Here is an 18,983-nt window from a genome sequence, read left to right as displayed (position 1 = left end):
GCTCTCCACTGAAAATAATTCCTACTTACAAAATTTCAGGATTCATTAGTTAACAATATACAGACTGTGCACCTTATCGAGAACTCTGGAATTGGAAATACTCCAAAATTCTCCACATGGATGATTGAGATAGTGATATCGTTATTCTCTGATGGTTCAATGTACGCAAGCTGCTTCATGCACAAAATTATCAAAACCATTGTATAAAATTATCTTCAAGCCGTGTATATGAAACATAAATGAATTTTATCTTTAGATAACTTGTCTGAAAGATATCATATTATGTATGTATATACAAATACAAATATTCCAAAATCAGAAAAAAATCCAAAATCCAAACACTTGATTCCAAGTAAAATGGATAAGGGATATTCAATTGTATTCATTATGTATGGACAACAGGAAATACTGAATATTGGTCTTGACAAACATTTTAAAGACATTAATATACATAAACATATCACTGACTCCAAAGACACTCTTAAACTGTAGACATATTTTCTCTTCTATGAACTTAAGTCATGTAAGGAGGTTAAAATGAAGTATCTTTGGAACAGTTTATAAAAAATGCCAAAGACATCAACAAAGTAGTACATTGTTGTTATACAGTATTATTTTTTATTATGTTGTATTAACAAACAGCTTAATCAAAGCATTTTTTTCAGAAACATCAGATACTTTCACTATGAACTTCAAATGCCTATCACAGTATCTAAAAACTGATTTTCCTATCAACAACTGTTGACTTATACCGCATGAGCACCCACCTTCCTCCTCACTGAAAGTATAGATTCTTCTCAGGTATATTCCTTCAATATAAAATTAGTATTCAGTTTGGGTGATGCGCCATTTTATTTAATCTCCCTAACCACTTACCATTGAGCAACCATGGCTAGTTTGGATTTGTTTGTTCCTTTGCTATTGGCTTCACTTGGTTGTGAATGTAATATAGCCAAGATATATTTCATTTTCCTGAGAGCAAACCATTCTTTTTGTATATGTACTTTTGCATCTTCAGTCTGATCCATATCACAAGTGGCTTTGAAATATTGGATGGAGAAATGAATAATTATTTCTTCATATAACAGGGGACAGAACATGCCAAACGAAGTGGCACACAGTCACAAGAGCTCACAACGTCTGCTTCCATTTCCTTCACATTCACTTAGCAGCTAATATAGGATTACACTATCGGCAGATGGACTGTTAGCTGCAAACATTCCCTACCACTTTGCGTCTCCTGCGAGATAAAGTGGGGTATAAATAAATATAATACAATACCTTACATTGTGGATTATTCAGTATGCACTCTCAACCCTGCCACAGACACAATCCACTTCCTGTTACTTACTACCAAGAAATCTTTAAATGTTCATAATATATTTGACTATGATCATGCCACAAATAACTATGTTGCACATTTGTTGATAGAGCCACCATGGTGTACTGGTCCAAGAACTGGATGATAACTCTGGAAGGATTTCAGTTCCCCACTCAGCCATGGAAACCCGTTTCATAACCTTGGACAAGTCACACACTTTCAGCCCCAGAAAACCCCCATGATAGACTAATTTTAGGATACCATAAGTCAAAAAGAATGTAAAGGCACACAACAAACAATAGCTTGATTTTTGGCCACAAAAACATAATGTGACTTAATAGTTCATTATTATCATCATTATCTTGGACTCTTCAAACAGAATCATAGAATTTCTATTTAATATGTGCATATATAAAGAAGCTATTTAAGGGATGCTTTATTCTGCATCAAACCATTGGTCCATCCAGCAAAGTATTTTTGACACTGAACTGTAAAGCAATTATCAGGGGTGGAGACAAAAAATGTCTTCAATGCTTCCTAGAAATGTCAGGAATTAAGCCTGGGGGTTTCTGCACACAAAGCAAGAGCTCTTCTTTGGACAATCTCTCCACTATTTTTTTTTACATTTGAATTGTGTACTTGAGTGTATTCAAAAACATAAAAGTAAGTTTTTACTTGTATTTTAATATATTGCTTTTGATTGTTTTTCAGTTCAAATGTCACAACAATTCGCAAATCATGTATAATGTGACAATGCAAAGAAATTCTGTTAGATCAAAAAGCTTTTGTATCTTGATAAGAACATAGCAGCTGCTGTGTGAGCATAAAATTTTTTTCACTGTTTGCCCCAATCCCACTGGCATTCATGTTCAACCTAGTTCCACATTTTTTTTCCTCTTCTTGCATGGAAATGTGAACATTTAAGATATTTTCTCCCAAAAGTGAGTGATTTTTTTTTTGCAATTTCCTATGAAATATGAATGTTTATTATTCCATTTTAGAAAAGTAAATACATGTTTGTTTTTCAAATATATGCATCATACATATTCTTCAAATAGTTCTGTACACATTTTTTCTTCGGCGAAACACAAAATAAGCTTTGGAAATGTGTGGATTCCCATGTAAAGATGAGCTTTGTCCCACTATTGATTGCAGTAGTTGCAAAATGGATGTTTTTATTGGGAAATGTGAACCCAACAATATCTTTTTATTCCACTCCTAAGCAGTAATTTCAAAAACACACACACACAGGTTGGCATGACATATTTTTGAGGAACACATGTTGACTTTTTGTGATCATGATGTTCCTTTCTCAATGCCTAGTTTATAATCTGCTTTAGACTCTTTCTGGTATTGATATCAGGCCAACTCGGTAGCAATTGTTCAGATCCTCTTTTTTCCTCTTTCTGAAGATGAGTACAACATTTGCCTTCTTCCAGTCTGCTGGAATATCTCCTGTTCTCCTGGAATTCTTAGAGATGTTTGCCAGTGGTTCTGAGGTTACTTCTGCCAATTCTTTTAATACTCTTGTCTGGAGACTTATTCAGGGTAGCCAGGTATTCCTGTACTACCTCTTTATCTATTCTGTGCTGTATTTAATTTAGAGCACCACCTTTTCAATTTTCCCCAGACTGAACATTGTTTTCCTTTTGGGAGAAGGAAATGAAGGTGCTGATAGAGTTCAGCCTTTTCTTGGAAACATTCACATTTCACCGCCTTCTCTGTGAAGTGAGCTTACCATTTCTCAGTTCTCCTTTTGCTATAAACATTTTTTAAACCCTTTATTGTTTTTTGTACCACTTTAGAAAGCCCAAGTTCATTATGTGCTTTAACTTTTCTAACTTCTCTACGTGCGCTAGGTATTTGCTTAAATTCCTCTTTGGTGATTTCTCTTTATTTCAATTCCTTATAAATGCCCTTTTAAAATCTTAGCTGAATTGAAAGATCTTTAGATGTCTACTTGTGTTCTTTTGGACCCCCTTTTCTTTCTCACTGGAATTGTTTGAAATTCTGCCCTCAGTATCTCACATATAAGAAATTTCCTTCTATTATGAGCTTCCTTCTCTTTTGATATTCTTGACCACAGGATCACATCCAGTGTTTCCTTGAATCAACTGAAATCAGCTTTCAGCTGAAATTATATGTCTGACTTTGCTTGCCTTCCTGTTTCCATTGTGTAACATATTCAGCTAAAGATCCTGACAACTTCTGCCCTATTATACAGAACACTACTGTTGGTTACAATCAGATCTAAAACATCTACTTCCTTTCTTGCGTATTTTTCCACCTTCTGGACAATGAAATTGTCTGCTAGCAAGTGAGGGATTTGTTAGACTTTATATTCTTGCAAAGTTTAACTTCCAACAAATACTGGGATATCTGAAATCTCCATTCATATTAAACCTCTCCTTTCTGAATGTGTAGTCATTTGTTCCAGGAAGGCATAATCCAAGTCTGGTTTATGGATCTGCAGTACATTCCCTTGTTGTTTTCTTCCTCTTTAATTTTCACCCAAATGCTCTCAACCTGGCTTCCAGAATTTAAGTCATGGATCTCTGCAGAGGTGTAAACATCCTTGAGATATAACACTCCTCCTCTTATTTTCCTGTTTGCTCTATTTCTGTAAAATAGCTTATACCCCTCTATTCCTACCTTCCAATCCTCAAACTCATCCCACCACATATTATATTATGTGCCTATTATATAATGTCTGTTTTGCTGTAGTAAGAGTTCAAGTTCATCTTATTTATTTCCCATGCTTTGTGAATTAATGTAGAAACATCTAAGACCATGCCCTTAGTTGCTTATTTGTTTAAATGTTTTCCCTCTTGCTGTTGAGTTCTTGGAGTATTTAACGAGTTCCCTCTATAACATCTCTGTATTTAAAATAATAAACAACCAAGTAATTTCATTTGTTCAAAAAACTCCTAGTGTTTCAAACTTTATATTTTGAAGACCGTGATATAAAGGATTGCACAGGCATGTAATTTACTTGCATTTAGAACTAATGTGTTTCCATCAGCTGAAAATATATTCATACCATGGGTGTTAGATTTATAGATTTTAAGCACAGAACCCATGTTGGAGTGGGAAAAATAATTTTTACTTCCTTAAATCAAGAATACAGTAATAGCATATTATGAGGGCCATCATACCATTCCAAACCCAGGAATGAGCCTTATTATACTTGATGGGGATAGAATTAGGGAAGAATTTATCATCAAAACTTACTGTTTCCAATTACTGTTGCCTCAGCTACATTAACCTTTATTTTGACTCAGCAAAGTACAGTCCAAAATGTTATGAGTCATAATGATATCAGAATGCCTAAAATCTGAATAGTAATATGCCAGATAGATACATCTTTTGTCTTTGTTTGAATATGTGTATCTTCTCATTCAATGTTATATCTATCATAGAACCTTCTTTGTAACAGAAAATGAACTTTGCAACAAAAAATATACAAAAGAACTATATATTAAATAGTTTTGTAAGTTTGTCATACTTACTATATACAAAGTGAGTTTAGATCTTACAGCTATCTAGCAATAATTTCTCATTTAATAAAATTCTTTTTTCCTTGATTTTAATATTCAATTTATTATTATTAACTTTATACCTTTTTTCTACAAAACTGGACTTTAAGACAGCTTAAATATAGTCTATTGGCTTCTGTTAAAAATTGTTCCTGAAAAGAGAGATCTATGTTGGCTACATTTGACTTTTAGCTTAGTGTACGCAGAGATTTTAGCATCCAAGATTTATATATTCTGATTTCACAGTGTAAGTAATGTCTCGAAAACTCTGTTGTCTTCTTTATTGCTTTGGCATTTTTTACAATACTTTCAGCTTCTATCACTTCTATTACCCATTATATATTTTTTTAAATTGTCACATCAATATTTATACAGATTGTTTTTCTTCAAAAACTTGTAAAAACTATCTTTTATCCAGTTTGAAAACCGTATTTTCCCACACATTGTAATTCTATTAACTAAAAGATTCAATGTTTGGACAAAAAATTCTTGTTAAGGCATAGTTGGCATTCTTTTATATAACATTTCAGTTCTGTAAATCTGAAGAAGCTAATGCAATGGAAAGCAATATCTTCTTAGCAGTTTCCACATTTTAATTCTGGGGCACCTCATTGAGTCTGGATGCACATATCTTCATTTTTGAGAAAAACAAATTCAGTACTTCAGTATGATCTTGGAAACAATTTTGATATAAACAGTTTTCCATGTAAATAGTCTTCCAAAGTGGGATCTTTGTGTACATTTTAAAATAATGTTGTCATTCAGTGAAAAAATATTCCAGAAGATATATTCTTTTTGTTGAAATTGGTTAACAAAGAACTATGTAATAGTTTGCTCTCTAACAGTGTTAAACATTTTTGGAATTTGCATATGTCAGGTTTCGTTTCTTTATGTAATAATTTATTCTTGGTTGTAGAATACTATAGTCTCTTTTGACCAAAATTAGACAAAAGCATTTTTTGGGTGGTGATTGTTTTGTTTTGTTTTTGTGGAACACAAGAACCTTTTTTCGTAGCCTTTACTACATTGCTAAAACAACAACAAAACCACTGCTGGGAGAGTGCTGGGTTTGTGCCGATTTCCTTCCTTATTGGAGATGTAAGAGACTAAAAAGGCTATCTTACTCACAAGATTTATTCTAGTAGTATTACTACAATTCATTTCACTTACCATTGTTGAAATGTCTTTAGAAGAGTGATGACTGTTTCATATAGCCGCAAGATGAATGGTTGATTTTCTGGCCCAGTAGAAATCAAACCAGCTTGTGTGCTGGAGGTTTGGTAGGCTGCTAGCAGGTGGGCAACCTAGCATTGCCCCGGTTCTCTCCCTCCAAGACGAATATTCTACATCTAGAAGCTGACTGGGAGCAGAAAAGACAACATGTTCCCCTTCAATAAACAGGCGAAGAGGGGCCCCGATATTGCTACATCTGTGCATTAGGCACAGCTTTTAAGAATCCTTCAGTTCTTAAAAATCTTATATAGACCAAGTCAGTTAAACACAAAAATGTATTACATTTCTTATTGAGGGCAAAGCAATCACTATAAAATATTGCTTGCAGTTCAGACCAGATTAACAACACCTTCATTTTGCTCCTTGAACACCGTTTCATTGCTCCATATAGCAACATTTCAACTGCAAGGCTTTGTCAAAAAAGAAAATGAGGAAGGTGAGACCTTTGGCTTTCATGCTCTTTTGAATGACATCTCCATTTAAAAGGACAACTAAGTCTTTGAACAAATAGTTTGTTAAATATGGAGCAAAAATGACTACCACAATATTTTTTCCAATAAACACAACTATTATGCTGAAATGTTTTTCTGAGAAAGTACAGATGCAAACAACTTTATTTTTACAGCAAGAAAACTTTGACCTACTTGTCACAGAAAGTCAATAAAGGCACTTATTTGTAGACACAAAATTTTTTGATAGAGTATCTTTCATATACTGTATCAGAGGCCAAGTTATTCCTCAAGAGAAGTATGAGTATTAACACACCTTTTGTTTGTATTTAGGCAACACTTTAAAAAAGAATGCTTCTTACATGAAAAAAAAACAATAATCATGGTGTTGTAACCAATACTAGTAAGGATGTATTGTTTATTACTGCTGTTATAATGTGCCTTCAAATCCTTTCCAATTTATGACAACTGTAAGGCAATGCTGACACAGGTTTCCTTGGTAAGATTTGTTCACAGGGGTTTACTATTGCCTTCTTCTGAGGTTGAGTGTGACTTGCTCAAATTCATTCACTAGGTTTCCATGGCAGAGTGTGGGTTCATGCCCTGATCCCCCAGAATCCTAGTTACAACTAAAATCACTACATCATACTGGTTCTCAAACGGTTGTACAGCACCTATATTCTAATCATATCCATAATCAGTTGTGCAAGAATCATTGTACATTCTGAGTAGCATTTTGAGTAGCAGTTTGTTACTTCTTTTCTGGATTAAGATGGCAATTTGAAATACAATCCTTAAGGACACTCTGGAGATTTCTCTTGAAATATTTAAAATGATCCATATTACCAATGCAAGTAAAAACACAAAAACAAACAAACACAGCCCTCTTCTAAATCACAAAGACATGTTAAGCGATATAAAGGCTAATTTGTTAAAAAAAACCACCTGAGTATTTTGCTGAAAATATTAGAATAGTCTACAACAAATGTTCAAAATGAACCATGGAATGTTATGTATGTCAAAAAATCTAAGTAAGAATATACATATGTACCGATCTTGCTAAACAGTGCAGCATTGCAAAATAAATAAAAAAAATTTTTTAAAAAACCCCTTTTTGCTACCTGCCTCTCTGCAGAGGCTGAAGAAATTATACCAGTTTGATATGAATATCTACAGAAATAAAAAGCTATAGCTATATATTTTATTAGATTTGTGTGTTTTAAAGCAGATGGGAATGTTATTTTATGCTGCAAAATTATTATTTTTCAGGAATGTTAACAAAACTAAAGTTTAAAAATAATTCTCGATTTTATTTTGAAAAAAAGGGAAACTATGGTTATGCAATCATACAGATGAATTTCCAAGCAGCTAGAAAATTTCTCATTTCATCTGGTAAGATCTGGTTTTAGAACAATGACTGCTCTGCATATATCCCTATTGAGAGAAAAGCGAGTATATAGTTCCCACGTTAATACTTCTTGTCTTGTATCATCTTTTGACACTTCATAGTCCTCCAGATTGTTCCTGTAAACTAAACAAAGCTACATTCTCTGGGGGCATTGCCTTGTAAATTGTTCAACTCCAATTCACTACTACTACTACTACTACTACTACTACTTTTAAATGGCATGAGGTTAATGTGCCACTGTTGAAATACCTCTTCAGTCCCACAATAATCAATCTTGCTTTGTTGTTTAAATGTATATGAAATCAATGACAAAGATAATCTTGAGGACTGGATATAATCTAGATACCACACTAGTTTTCATTTGATCCAGAGTAGCTAACTAGATCTAGCAAACAAAGGTTAGGGTATGTGCTGAAAGAGGAAGATAAGGATCATATACACAACACTTTATCACTAAAAAAAATCCAACAGATGTCAATTTATCACTGACAACTTTAGTTTTCCCTTTCAAAACCATAATTGACCAACATATCTAAAATGATCCTGCCCATCCTCTGTAATTTGTTCAACAGCCTATTCTGCGGCTGTGCTATCTACCCTCCAAAACTAGAAAATGTAGTTGGTATGAATAAGAGTAACAGGTTTTCAGTAAATGCATCCAGAGATTTGATTTCCAGTGCTTCACTTATAAACAAACCTTTCCCATCAGATATAAACACTTCAATTTTTTAACTGTCCACCTATTCTATTACTTGATCTGTTATGGCTAAATGTTATCATGTTGCTATGATTTTAGAGAGTTTTTTCTTTGTACTGCTTTTAATTCATCAGGCACTAACTTCTATTTTCCCAGATAAGTGATAAAAGTTCTGTAAAATCAACTTCTAGAAAGTCGTAACCTGTTTTTCCAAAGTTTTACTGGATGTTTCATTTCCCCCCAAGACTACATTTGTACATATTAGCTTTTGTGCTTTACATGTTGAATGTATCACTAAGAATTAAAATTTAATAACTTTTTGGTCTAATGTGTAATCTTATGGCACCTTAAAGACTTAAATAATCATTGTAGCATAAACTTTTGTGTACACTGTCCATTTCATCAGATTCATGAAGTGGCCCTGTTTGTCCTATGAAAACACTGCATAAATCAGTATTAGTGTTAAAAGGACAGATGATTGATCTGATTTGGATTAAATTTCTATCTGACAGATAGCTAATAAAAGATCAAAAAGCAAAAGAGATAACATTTATGCATCTGAAGCTAGCAGTCTTGAGCAGTAATAAAAAGGGTTCACCCTTAAGGGGACAAAAATGTCTTGTAATGTAATAGCAATAAAAGCTGCAAATTAAAGAATGTCCTCTTTAGTTACCAACTCATCCATAAACAAAGGAGAAATTAAAGATAAATTCAACTGTGGTTTTGGCAACTTCATCACTGCTTAGCTTATCTATGCAAAGGAATCTTGTAGCACCTTAGAGATTAACTGAGAGAACAAAGTTTGTAGCATAAGCTTTTTGTAGACGAATTCTACTGCCTCAGAAGCATGGCTTCTGTAAACTTGGAAAAAATTACCCTCATGATCCTTAGAATGAGAGGAGATTTTTCAGGTTTTTCTTATGGGGCACCCATCCTCCCAGCAGCATTATAAATGCATGGGAGTAGCATTAGTAAAATATGGAAGGGTTCAAGTTAAGATGTTACCAGGATCTGTCATAAAATTCCCCAAATAAGAGGAAAGAGTTGTATGTGCCTCACATGCAATCACTCTCAGAAATTACTTCTAAAAATGGGTGTTGAAGTGAATGGAAACACCAGCAATGCTATTTCTGTAATTCCACCATAAGGGAAAACATGATTTCAAAGTACAGGATTACTGCATTCTCAAAGGTATTTTGATCATATTTTCCATTCTAGCACCTTTGGGGCACAGCACAACACTGCTTTGCACTGCCGATCTTATAGCTTGCCAGCATATATCAACATTCAACTGGTATACTACAAAACAATGCATCTTCATAATTTTAGATACATCTTGAGTATTGTTTAATATAAACATTGCATTCCTAACTTTCAAAAAATGACAAAAATTGTAGTCAAAAGTGGTTAGTTCAAACTAGGTATTAGGAATTACCACATACCTGAAACATGTGTCATGATAACACTCAGAAATATCTGGGATGTAAATGTTCGATAATACAGACAATCATTTAATAAAGCCAGTAAAAAAGAATAAAAAACCAGACAAACAGCAGAGACATACACACCAGTATTCAAAATATGTGTTTATTCCTTAACTAATGGGAAAAATAATTTGTGTAGTCCATTCTGAAACTCAGTGACAGAAATGTAAACCCAGCAGTCTCACTTCACAGAGTAAGGTCTATACATAGAGGACTTATGCAGACCTGGGATGGGAGAAGATATGTACAGAACTGAATCATCTCAATTAATACATCCATTGGTAATTTATTTATTTATGATAGTGAAGGAATATACTGCAAGATATGCCAGGATTGCTGATCATGAGATAAGATACTCATTTCAACGGGTTGTATTCAATGTAAATTAAGATACCTATTGTGACTGTCATCATCCTTACCATTTCTTATTGTACTTTATCTCTTCTCCACTTCAGGAATAATGAACAGTTCTTTTTACAACTCTGAGACACCACCATCCAACTTTTTCTCTTGAGTAGCATTCTAACCATCAGTACCTTACCCATATCTTCATGGAATACTGAATTAGGTTAATGTCCCTCTCTATTCACACATACACAGACACACATTTCGCTTTCAGACAGTTTACTTCTCAATGAGAAGTAGATATGATTGACAAAATCCAAAAACAGTTCATTATAATACAAAGTTAAGATATTAATATAGATATGATTCTCCTCATCCTCCAACATCCTTCAGCGTAGAATGACATAACAGTATATAACTTCCATACACAATGTAATATACAGATCTAAATTATAATCTACTACTGTTTCTAGCCATGACAAAAAATCTCACTACCTCAGAATTCATCTTGTCTGTGCTCTCTAACTCTCCTACTCCCTTTAACAGCCCCTTTATCCTAAATGCCATACATCACAGGAATTGTTATTTTCTTGACTATCTCCTTTCATCAATCTGTCAACTCACTTTCATGTGCAAATCCACACTCTCTCCTAAACCTATCTATATTTCTCTGGAACACTATTTCCATACTTATAATTTTAGCACAAGCTATTAATAGCCAAACCTCACCATTGTAACCCACCTATGTGATTTGAAAACTTTTAAAATTAATACTGTACACTGGCTGTTGTGCTGGAATAACTGACATCATATGTTTTCTTTAAATACATAACCCCAACTCTTGTAACAAATGTTACCACTGAAAAACCACATCATTTTATGACAAGATTAAACAAATAAATATACTTACTTATCAAAACTATCACTACATTTTATGAAGGTCTCCAGTCTTTCCTTGGCATATTCTACCACATCTGGATGAAGTTCAATTCCATGATTTATTCCAAAAGGCCCTGTGAATTAAAAATCATCAGCAGCAATAAATCTCACTGAATCAACGAGCACCTTCCATATGAAGCTGAATGTGAATGCTAAACAATATTATTATTTGAGAAACTGAAAAATAGGCAATACTTTGTACCTCTGTTTCAACTTCTCATAGCTGAATAGAAGCCACAGGGGGAGCTTTGTGATATGAGTGAGATGACAGTTATTTATTTATTTACAGTATTTATATTCCGCCCTTCTCACCCCGAAGGGGACTCAGGGCGGATCACATTACACATATAAGGCAAACATTCAATGCCTTAACATAGAACAAAGACAGAGACAAACACAGGCTCTGAGCTGGCCTCGAACTCATGACCTCTTGGTCAGAGTGATTTGTTGCAGCTGGCTGCTCACCAGGCTGCACCTGCACTTATCCATCAGGCCCAGATATTTAGAAAGAGTTCCCTACTTAGATCCAAGAACTATAACTTCAACTTACTGCTTTGGCAGGAAGGAACAGTTCTTTACTGCTAGAGCACATAAAATAGCAGGGAAGAAACTTTGTGTTCATTGTAGAAGTTTTATGCTATCTAATATGTATCTACATGTAATTTATTCTAATGCAAACATATATGCAAAAGAGAACTCCACAATTCTACTAAAAATGATGAAAATATTCAAATGGTAAACGTGCTTAAATAATTATTAGAACATTGCACAGGGAGACTTATAAGAAAATCTTGGAATGCTGCTATTCAGATTTCCAGTCACTACATTATCCTTTCATTGCTAGTCCCTCACTCCAGTGATACTCAAAGGACACAATAAATGATTAGGTCCCATGGGTTGTTTTTATCTACTTAGATTTTTTAATCTAATGATATTATTACTCCAAAAATCTCATTCAATGGACAATTTAAACAAGCTGTACATAAACATTAACAAAGAATAAGTTATATGTACAAATGTATTGGCTCTACTGAATTTGAGCAAGAAAACATTTTATTCCCCACTAGAGGGAGTAGCAGTCAGTAGTCTAATTCTTTATTCAAACTGGAAAATAACAATGCTTTGCTTCATGTTTTGGGCTCTCCAGTAAAACAATATTTTTAAAAAATATGAACTGTGATATATACTGCAATTTGAAAAAAAATGATTCTTTTTTATATTATATATTAATATCAATCATTATTTCACAAATTTGTGCAGAATGCTTAAATCCTTTACATTTCTACTTCTGAGTAAAAACAACTGCAGTTTCCTAAACTGAGCTGCGCTGTTTGTAAAGATAGATCAGGGTTCACTGCTGTTCAAGTGCAGTTGTTGTACTGGTTTAAAGTAGAAACATCAGAAGAACTGACTACAGATCTTTCATTTCTTGTATAGTGTCAGACCAGGTGATAGTTCCTCAAGTGGCATACAAGGAGCCCTTTGGTATCTGCAGGCTCCAGATCCAGATTTAATCAAACATGAACTGATGCCCTAGGACTACTTCTAGTTGTACTAGATCTCAGGTACTATACAGAATATTGGTTTCAACTATTTTCAATTCAACATGAGTCAGAAATAGAAGTGGTCTACTAGCAGGCTCCCTAGGGCTGGAGAAGTGCAGGTCATGTACATTTTATGGCACTCCTGCTGGGTGGGGCTTGCTACTGCCTCCGCTGATTCCCTATATAATTTCATTAATAAGGATTTGATCATATATATTTTTGGTATTCATAGGGTCCTAAAACCAACCCCCAGCAGATAATAAGCACACGCTGTACTTACTTTTGAAGTAATGAAGGTAGTCATAGTGCACAACATAAAATTTCTAGAACAGGAGGACATTTGTTTGGTCTTTTGTAAAATTTGTAAATAATCATTCAGGAAGTTGTAATCAGTCATATACATCCAGGGACAATTAATCAGGCACGTATCCAGGTGAAACTGCACTAGAGTTCTATAAGTACACATCTTTAAAACTGACATAACCAATAAAGTGCATCTACCATCAAACATTTAGGTTTCATAAAAGACATTACCTAATATTAATCCCACCATTGTGCTTAAATATCCGGTTCCACTACCAAGATTAAGAAAAGACAATCCTGGCTGAAGTTTCAGTGCTTCCATAACTTCAGAATAAATGCAAGGTGCTGATAAATGTATATTTCCATGCTTCCAAGCCAAGTCTTTATATGCATTGTCCCTATATCCTTCCAGATAATAGTCACCACGGTCAATAGCTCTGAAGGCTTGTTCCACTCTCTCAGTGCGTATGTACTGTGCTTCCTTCAAGTTATCAATTAAGTCATCATTGTCTTCTCCTGCACTGACAGCTCCTCCCATGATGACTGTCTTTAACAATTCAATTAACTTCAGCAATACATTGGCAGGTCCTTCCCTGGTGTTTTGGCGTAGAAGAGAATGAAAGCCTGTCCGGCTGCTTTGCAAGAGAATCCTAAAAGATTTTAAGAGGATATGTTTTTATTCTCATAGGATGTCAACATGTAATTATGTAAACATGTGAACAGTTAATAGTATTCATTTGTATTTAATATTCTGGACAAGTTTTGAATTAACCCACAGTGGTTTAGTATTACACAACAAGTTTTCAGAATTTGAAACTGATTTTTACAAAACCAATCCATTATCAACTTCCTTGAATGGAACTATGTGAAAACAATGTTTGGAAACATGCATTTGTTTCTCAGAAACAAATAGGCCTAATAAAAGAAAAGAACAGATCCATGTATCAAATTAGGAAGGTGCCTACAGAGACAGGAAAACAGATAGATTTACTCAAGTACAGGCAGTCTCCAAGTTACGAACAAGATACTTTCTGTAGGTTTGTTCTAAAGTTGAATTTGTATGTAAGTTGAAACAGGTACTTTTTAAAGTATAACTTAAGCCATATATAGCTTAAGCCAATAACTGCTGCATTTCCCACCTCATACTGGAATGTATTGGGGCCTGTAAATATCTCATGATAGAAGATAATATTTCATTTTGTTTCACCTTGTGTCTTCTGGCTCTAGTTATTTGGATGGAACACACTTGATTCTGCACACATATAACACTCCTCTAAATATGGAACATTTTTATGTCCCGCAAATACCAACTGGGGTCAAAGCTTATAAAATAAACACTTCTTTAAAATCTGAAGTGTTATAATTAAATTCTAGATGTTTATGTATTTTCTTAACTCTTCATACATTAAACGGTAATCAACAAAGGCCCACAATTATACAAAACATTAACACTAAATAAGTCACTTACCTGTTCCAAAGACAATTCTAGGAAATGGTCTGATATGTCTTTTTTGCTGTATCACTTCTACAAGTTCCTTCTTCATAGAACTACTGTAAAGTAAGAAAAGAAATTATTAGTCTATGAATCCACCTAATATACTCATAGGAGATTTCCAATAACATAGCTCCACATATCAGACAAAACTGATTTAAACCAATAAGAAAGTCACACTTTACTAACTTCCACCAACTACTAGTAATTCATATATTTCTAAGTATAGTGCACCTGCCATATTAACAAGCTCAGTATCCACAGATTTAAACAACTACATATTCAAAGCAAAAGTGGAAGCAGCCTCCAGTCACCATGCATTTTTCACACTTCTCTGCCTTCAGGGAACCCAGCACCCACCCATTTCTGCCTTAGAACTGAATTAACAGAATGACACAATCACAACACCTAATGGCAGAATCAGGTTGTTGGGGTGCTCTCCAGAGGTGTGTGTATGTGTGTGTGTGTGTTTTTTTTTGGGGGGGGGGTCAGAAAAATGTGGCCTGGTGGTCAGGGTTATTGTCTCTTCTGCTGCTGCACTTTGCCATTTTATTATCAAGGACTCCAGAATCTGTCCAGGATCTTTGAACCAACCTCCTGTGGATGCAAATCAGTTTCTCTAACAATGAATACAGGAGCCCTGTTGGCGAAGTGTGTTAAAGCACTGAGCTGCTGAACTTGTGGACCAAAAGGTCCCAGGTTCAAATCCTGGGAGCGGAATGAGCGCCCGCTGTTTCCCCCAGCTCCTGCCAACCTAGCAGTTCAAAAGTATGCAAATGTGAGTAGATCAATAGGTACCGCTCCGGCGGGAAGGTAACGGTGCTTCATGCAGTCATGCTGACCACATGACCTTGGAGGTGTCTATGGACAACGCCGGCTCTTCGGCTTAGAAATGGAGATGAGCACCAACCCACAGAGTCAGACATGACTGGACTTAACGTCAGGGGAAACCTTTACCATTACCTTTTAATAATGAATACAGATCAGTGTGCAACTCATATACCTTATATAGACTTTCTTGCTGCTAGGTTACTACTATCAGATTGCTAAGCAAAAATATTTAATATTATACAACCAGAAGCAGAAAAAGATTGTAACTGCTTTAAGAATCCTCTCTTCTAATGCTAGTCATTTTTTTAATAAAACAAAATAGATTGCTCTGTATATTTTTACTTAAACCAAAGATTAGGAGCCTCTGAGTGTTGATTCTCTCACAATTTGTTGTCTGATGCTTTAAGCAAGAGCTTTTTAAAGTATGGTTTGGGACCCAAAATGGGTCGCCATAACTGTATATTGGGGTCTCCTTCCTTTCTCTCTCTTGCCTCTCTCTGCTTTTTCTTCTCTCTCATGCGTGGGTCTCTCTCTGCTCCCCCACTCTGCTTTTCACCTTCTCTCAAGTCTCTCTCTGGGGCTTGTTCTCCAGACCCTTGATCATTTTAGTAGCCCTCCTCTGGACACATTCCAGCTCGACACATGCCACACAGCCTCTGAGGATGCCTGCCATAGATGTGGGCGAAACTTCAGGAGAGAATACTTCTGGAACATGGCCACACAGCCCGAAAGACATACAACAACCCTGTGATCCCGGCCATGAAAACCTTCGACAACACATTCCAGCTTGTCAACATCTCCCTTAAATTGCTCTGTCCAGAATTAGACACAGTATTCCAAGTGTGGTCTCATCAAGGCAGAATGGAGGGGTAGAATGACTTCCTTGGATTTAGACACTATACTCCTATTTATGCAAGCCAAAATCCCATATGCATTTTTAGCTGCCGCATCACATTATTGGCTCATGTTTAACTGTGGAGCCATATGTCCCCCATTCTGTATCTTCACATTTCATTTTTCTACCTAAGTGGAGTATCTTGGATTTATCCCTGTTGAACTTCATTTTGTTAGTTTTAATCTGTTAAAATCATGAATTCAGATCCTGTCTTCTGGAGTATTAGTTACCCATCCCAATTTAGTGTTATCTGTAAATTTGATGATAATTTCCTTCTAACCCTTCATCTAAGTAATAAAGATGTTGAACAGAACCGGGTCCAGGAAGGAAGCCTGCGGCACTCCACGTGTCACTTCTTTCCAGGAAGCTTTGGTGAGTACCTGTTGGGTTTGCTCGCTTAACCAATTACAGATCCCCCTTAAACGTAGTTTTGCTTAGCCCACACTGAACCAGTTTGTTTGCCAGAAGGTCATATCGAAGACCTTACAAAAATCCAGATACACTACTTCTTCTAGTACTATTACGACTACTAACTACCACAAGTCATTTGTAACTTGGGAACTGCCTGTATTTTGTTTCAATTTTGTTGCAAATCACATTTAGGCCTTTACTGAAAGGCAGGATATGAATTCCACTAGTAAATAAATAAATAAAATTCATGAGGACACAATGAACCCTGAAGATTTATCCTGGTCAATGTTAAGTATTCGTGATACAACAATGATGAAAAGATTAAACAAAACAGGGTTCATGGGAAGGCTGCCAGGATGAAACCACTACTCTTTAAAATAATCTTGAACTGCATACTCTCTCACTTTAAACCATACAAAATCATACTAAAATATAAACAGTTTCATTTTTTAATGGTAAGATGTAAAGGAAGACAATCTAAAATTATTTTAAAAACAGTTTAAGACCATACATGCATATAGGTTTTGATGAAATCAGTTAGGCCAAAAGGACTCTATACTAACAAGCTTACTTGGCACCAGAATTACATCAATACAGTGGCCAATCAGAATTCTAGAATGAGCTCGTCTCATCCAAAGGTCTTTTGGATAACAAATTACAAACCACACCAATACTATGCAGATCATTTCCAAAGCTTGATGTCAGAAGTTAGTGAATCTGCACTACACAATAGTGTGGTGATTTGGTATATGTATAAGTATGTGTGTGTACACAATCATTAGTGAGGCATTATTAAATCCTTTTACTATCAGGGATAGTAAAAAATAAATTAGCATTTTATAAGTACTTTTCCAATATGCAATTACACAGCATTATCATAAATATTGTTCAGTCCAAAGATTTGTAGAAAACACAACAACACTATCACTTTTTAAAGTGATTTTAGTACTTAGAAAGACTGGCATTAAAATCATGATCCTGAGAAGTCCTAGTGATACATGTTTCGTGGGCTGGGGTATTCTTTTCAAAATACTGCATCATTAGTAGAAACTACTTTTGCCATTAGTAAAAGCTTGCTCACAAACTTGTTTCATGTTATGTTGTGTTGCTCCAAATTAGTATTTTCAATAACCGTACACTAGTCTTTGCAAAACAAATAACCATATAAACAGAGTTTGGAAATTATACAGATTTTGGCCAAATAAAACATAACACTACACCAGCAATACAGGTGGTACAACTTAATATACCATATTTATTCGAATCTAGTGCACCATCGAATCTAATGCACACCTTAGTTTTCAAGACCCTGAAACCAAAAAAAGGATTCGCTGCCAAATGTAATGCACAACGGAAAGAGAATGGAAAGAAGGTACAAGAAAGGATGGGAGAAAGGAGCCTTGAAAGAACAGGCAAAAAGAGGGAAAGAGAACAGAAAGAGAACAGAAAGAAGGTACAAGGAATTAAAGGCAGAGAGAAGAAAGGGTGGAAGGAAAAGGGAGGAAAGAAGCTCTACATCAGTGGAGCCGAGGTCGATTCCACTGATAGGGAGGCCCCAGCGAGCCAGGGTGAAGGAAGCTGCCTTCACCACCACCACCACCACCACCACCACCATCTCCTCCTCCTCCTCCTCTTCAGCTTCAAAAGGGCTTGTGGCTGGCATGGCAGCACCACTGGCAAGCCCAGGAAGAGCTTCATCAGTGGTGCCTTCATCAGTTGTTCACCTCTTCCTCCTTGGCTCCTGGCTCGCTGCTTTGCTGGCCCACCCCCTTGCTGGCTACCTTGCCCGCCCCCGCACACACATTAGAATCACATAAATATGGTAATATCAATAAATCCAGTGAAACGAATGGTAAAACTATATACAAAGTTTTACTGACTTCAGTAATAATAAAGACAAACAGGCTTGCAGACTAAAGACGAACACAAGACTCTCATTCAACTCAGAACAGAACAGATGCAATCAGTAATATACCAACACTTGTGTCTGGATACTCCTCAGCTCCAGCCACACATCAAGGTCAACACAGCTTCTCAGCAATTAACTCTTTCCAGACTATAGTACACTCTGGATGATGCAATCAGTATGCAATAC

General features: G+C 35.4%; 1 protein-coding gene across 4 annotated transcripts in view; it reads right to left on the bottom strand.

Moving 5' to 3' along the window:
* The window catches only part of pcmtd1 (protein-L-isoaspartate (D-aspartate) O-methyltransferase domain containing 1), a 47,615-nt gene that overhangs the window by 13,625 nt on the left and 15,007 nt on the right, over positions 1-18,983 (bottom strand). For 3 of the 4 annotated variants that reach the window (XM_008114858.2, XM_062980378.1, XM_008114857.2), the window contains 3 exons: positions 14,728-14,810; positions 13,491-13,909; positions 11,384-11,486 (listed from right to left, as the gene is read on the bottom strand). In XM_008114858.2, the coding sequence (XP_008113065.1) occupies positions 11,384-11,486; positions 13,491-13,797 (410 nt within the window). In that variant the 5' untranslated portion in view covers positions 13,798-13,909; positions 14,728-14,810. Of the gene's footprint in view, positions 1-6,027; positions 6,167-11,383; positions 11,487-13,490; positions 13,910-14,727; positions 14,811-18,983 lie in introns of those variants that run through there. The other variant, XM_062980379.1, reaches the window with a different exon arrangement.

Source organism: Anolis carolinensis, chromosome 4, assembly GCF_035594765.1.
Source record: "Anolis carolinensis isolate JA03-04 chromosome 4, rAnoCar3.1.pri, whole genome shotgun sequence".
In the NCBI taxonomy this organism is placed as follows: Eukaryota; Metazoa; Chordata; class Lepidosauria; order Squamata; family Dactyloidae; genus Anolis; species Anolis carolinensis.
This window is presented reverse-complemented; position numbering and strand designations above follow the sequence as displayed.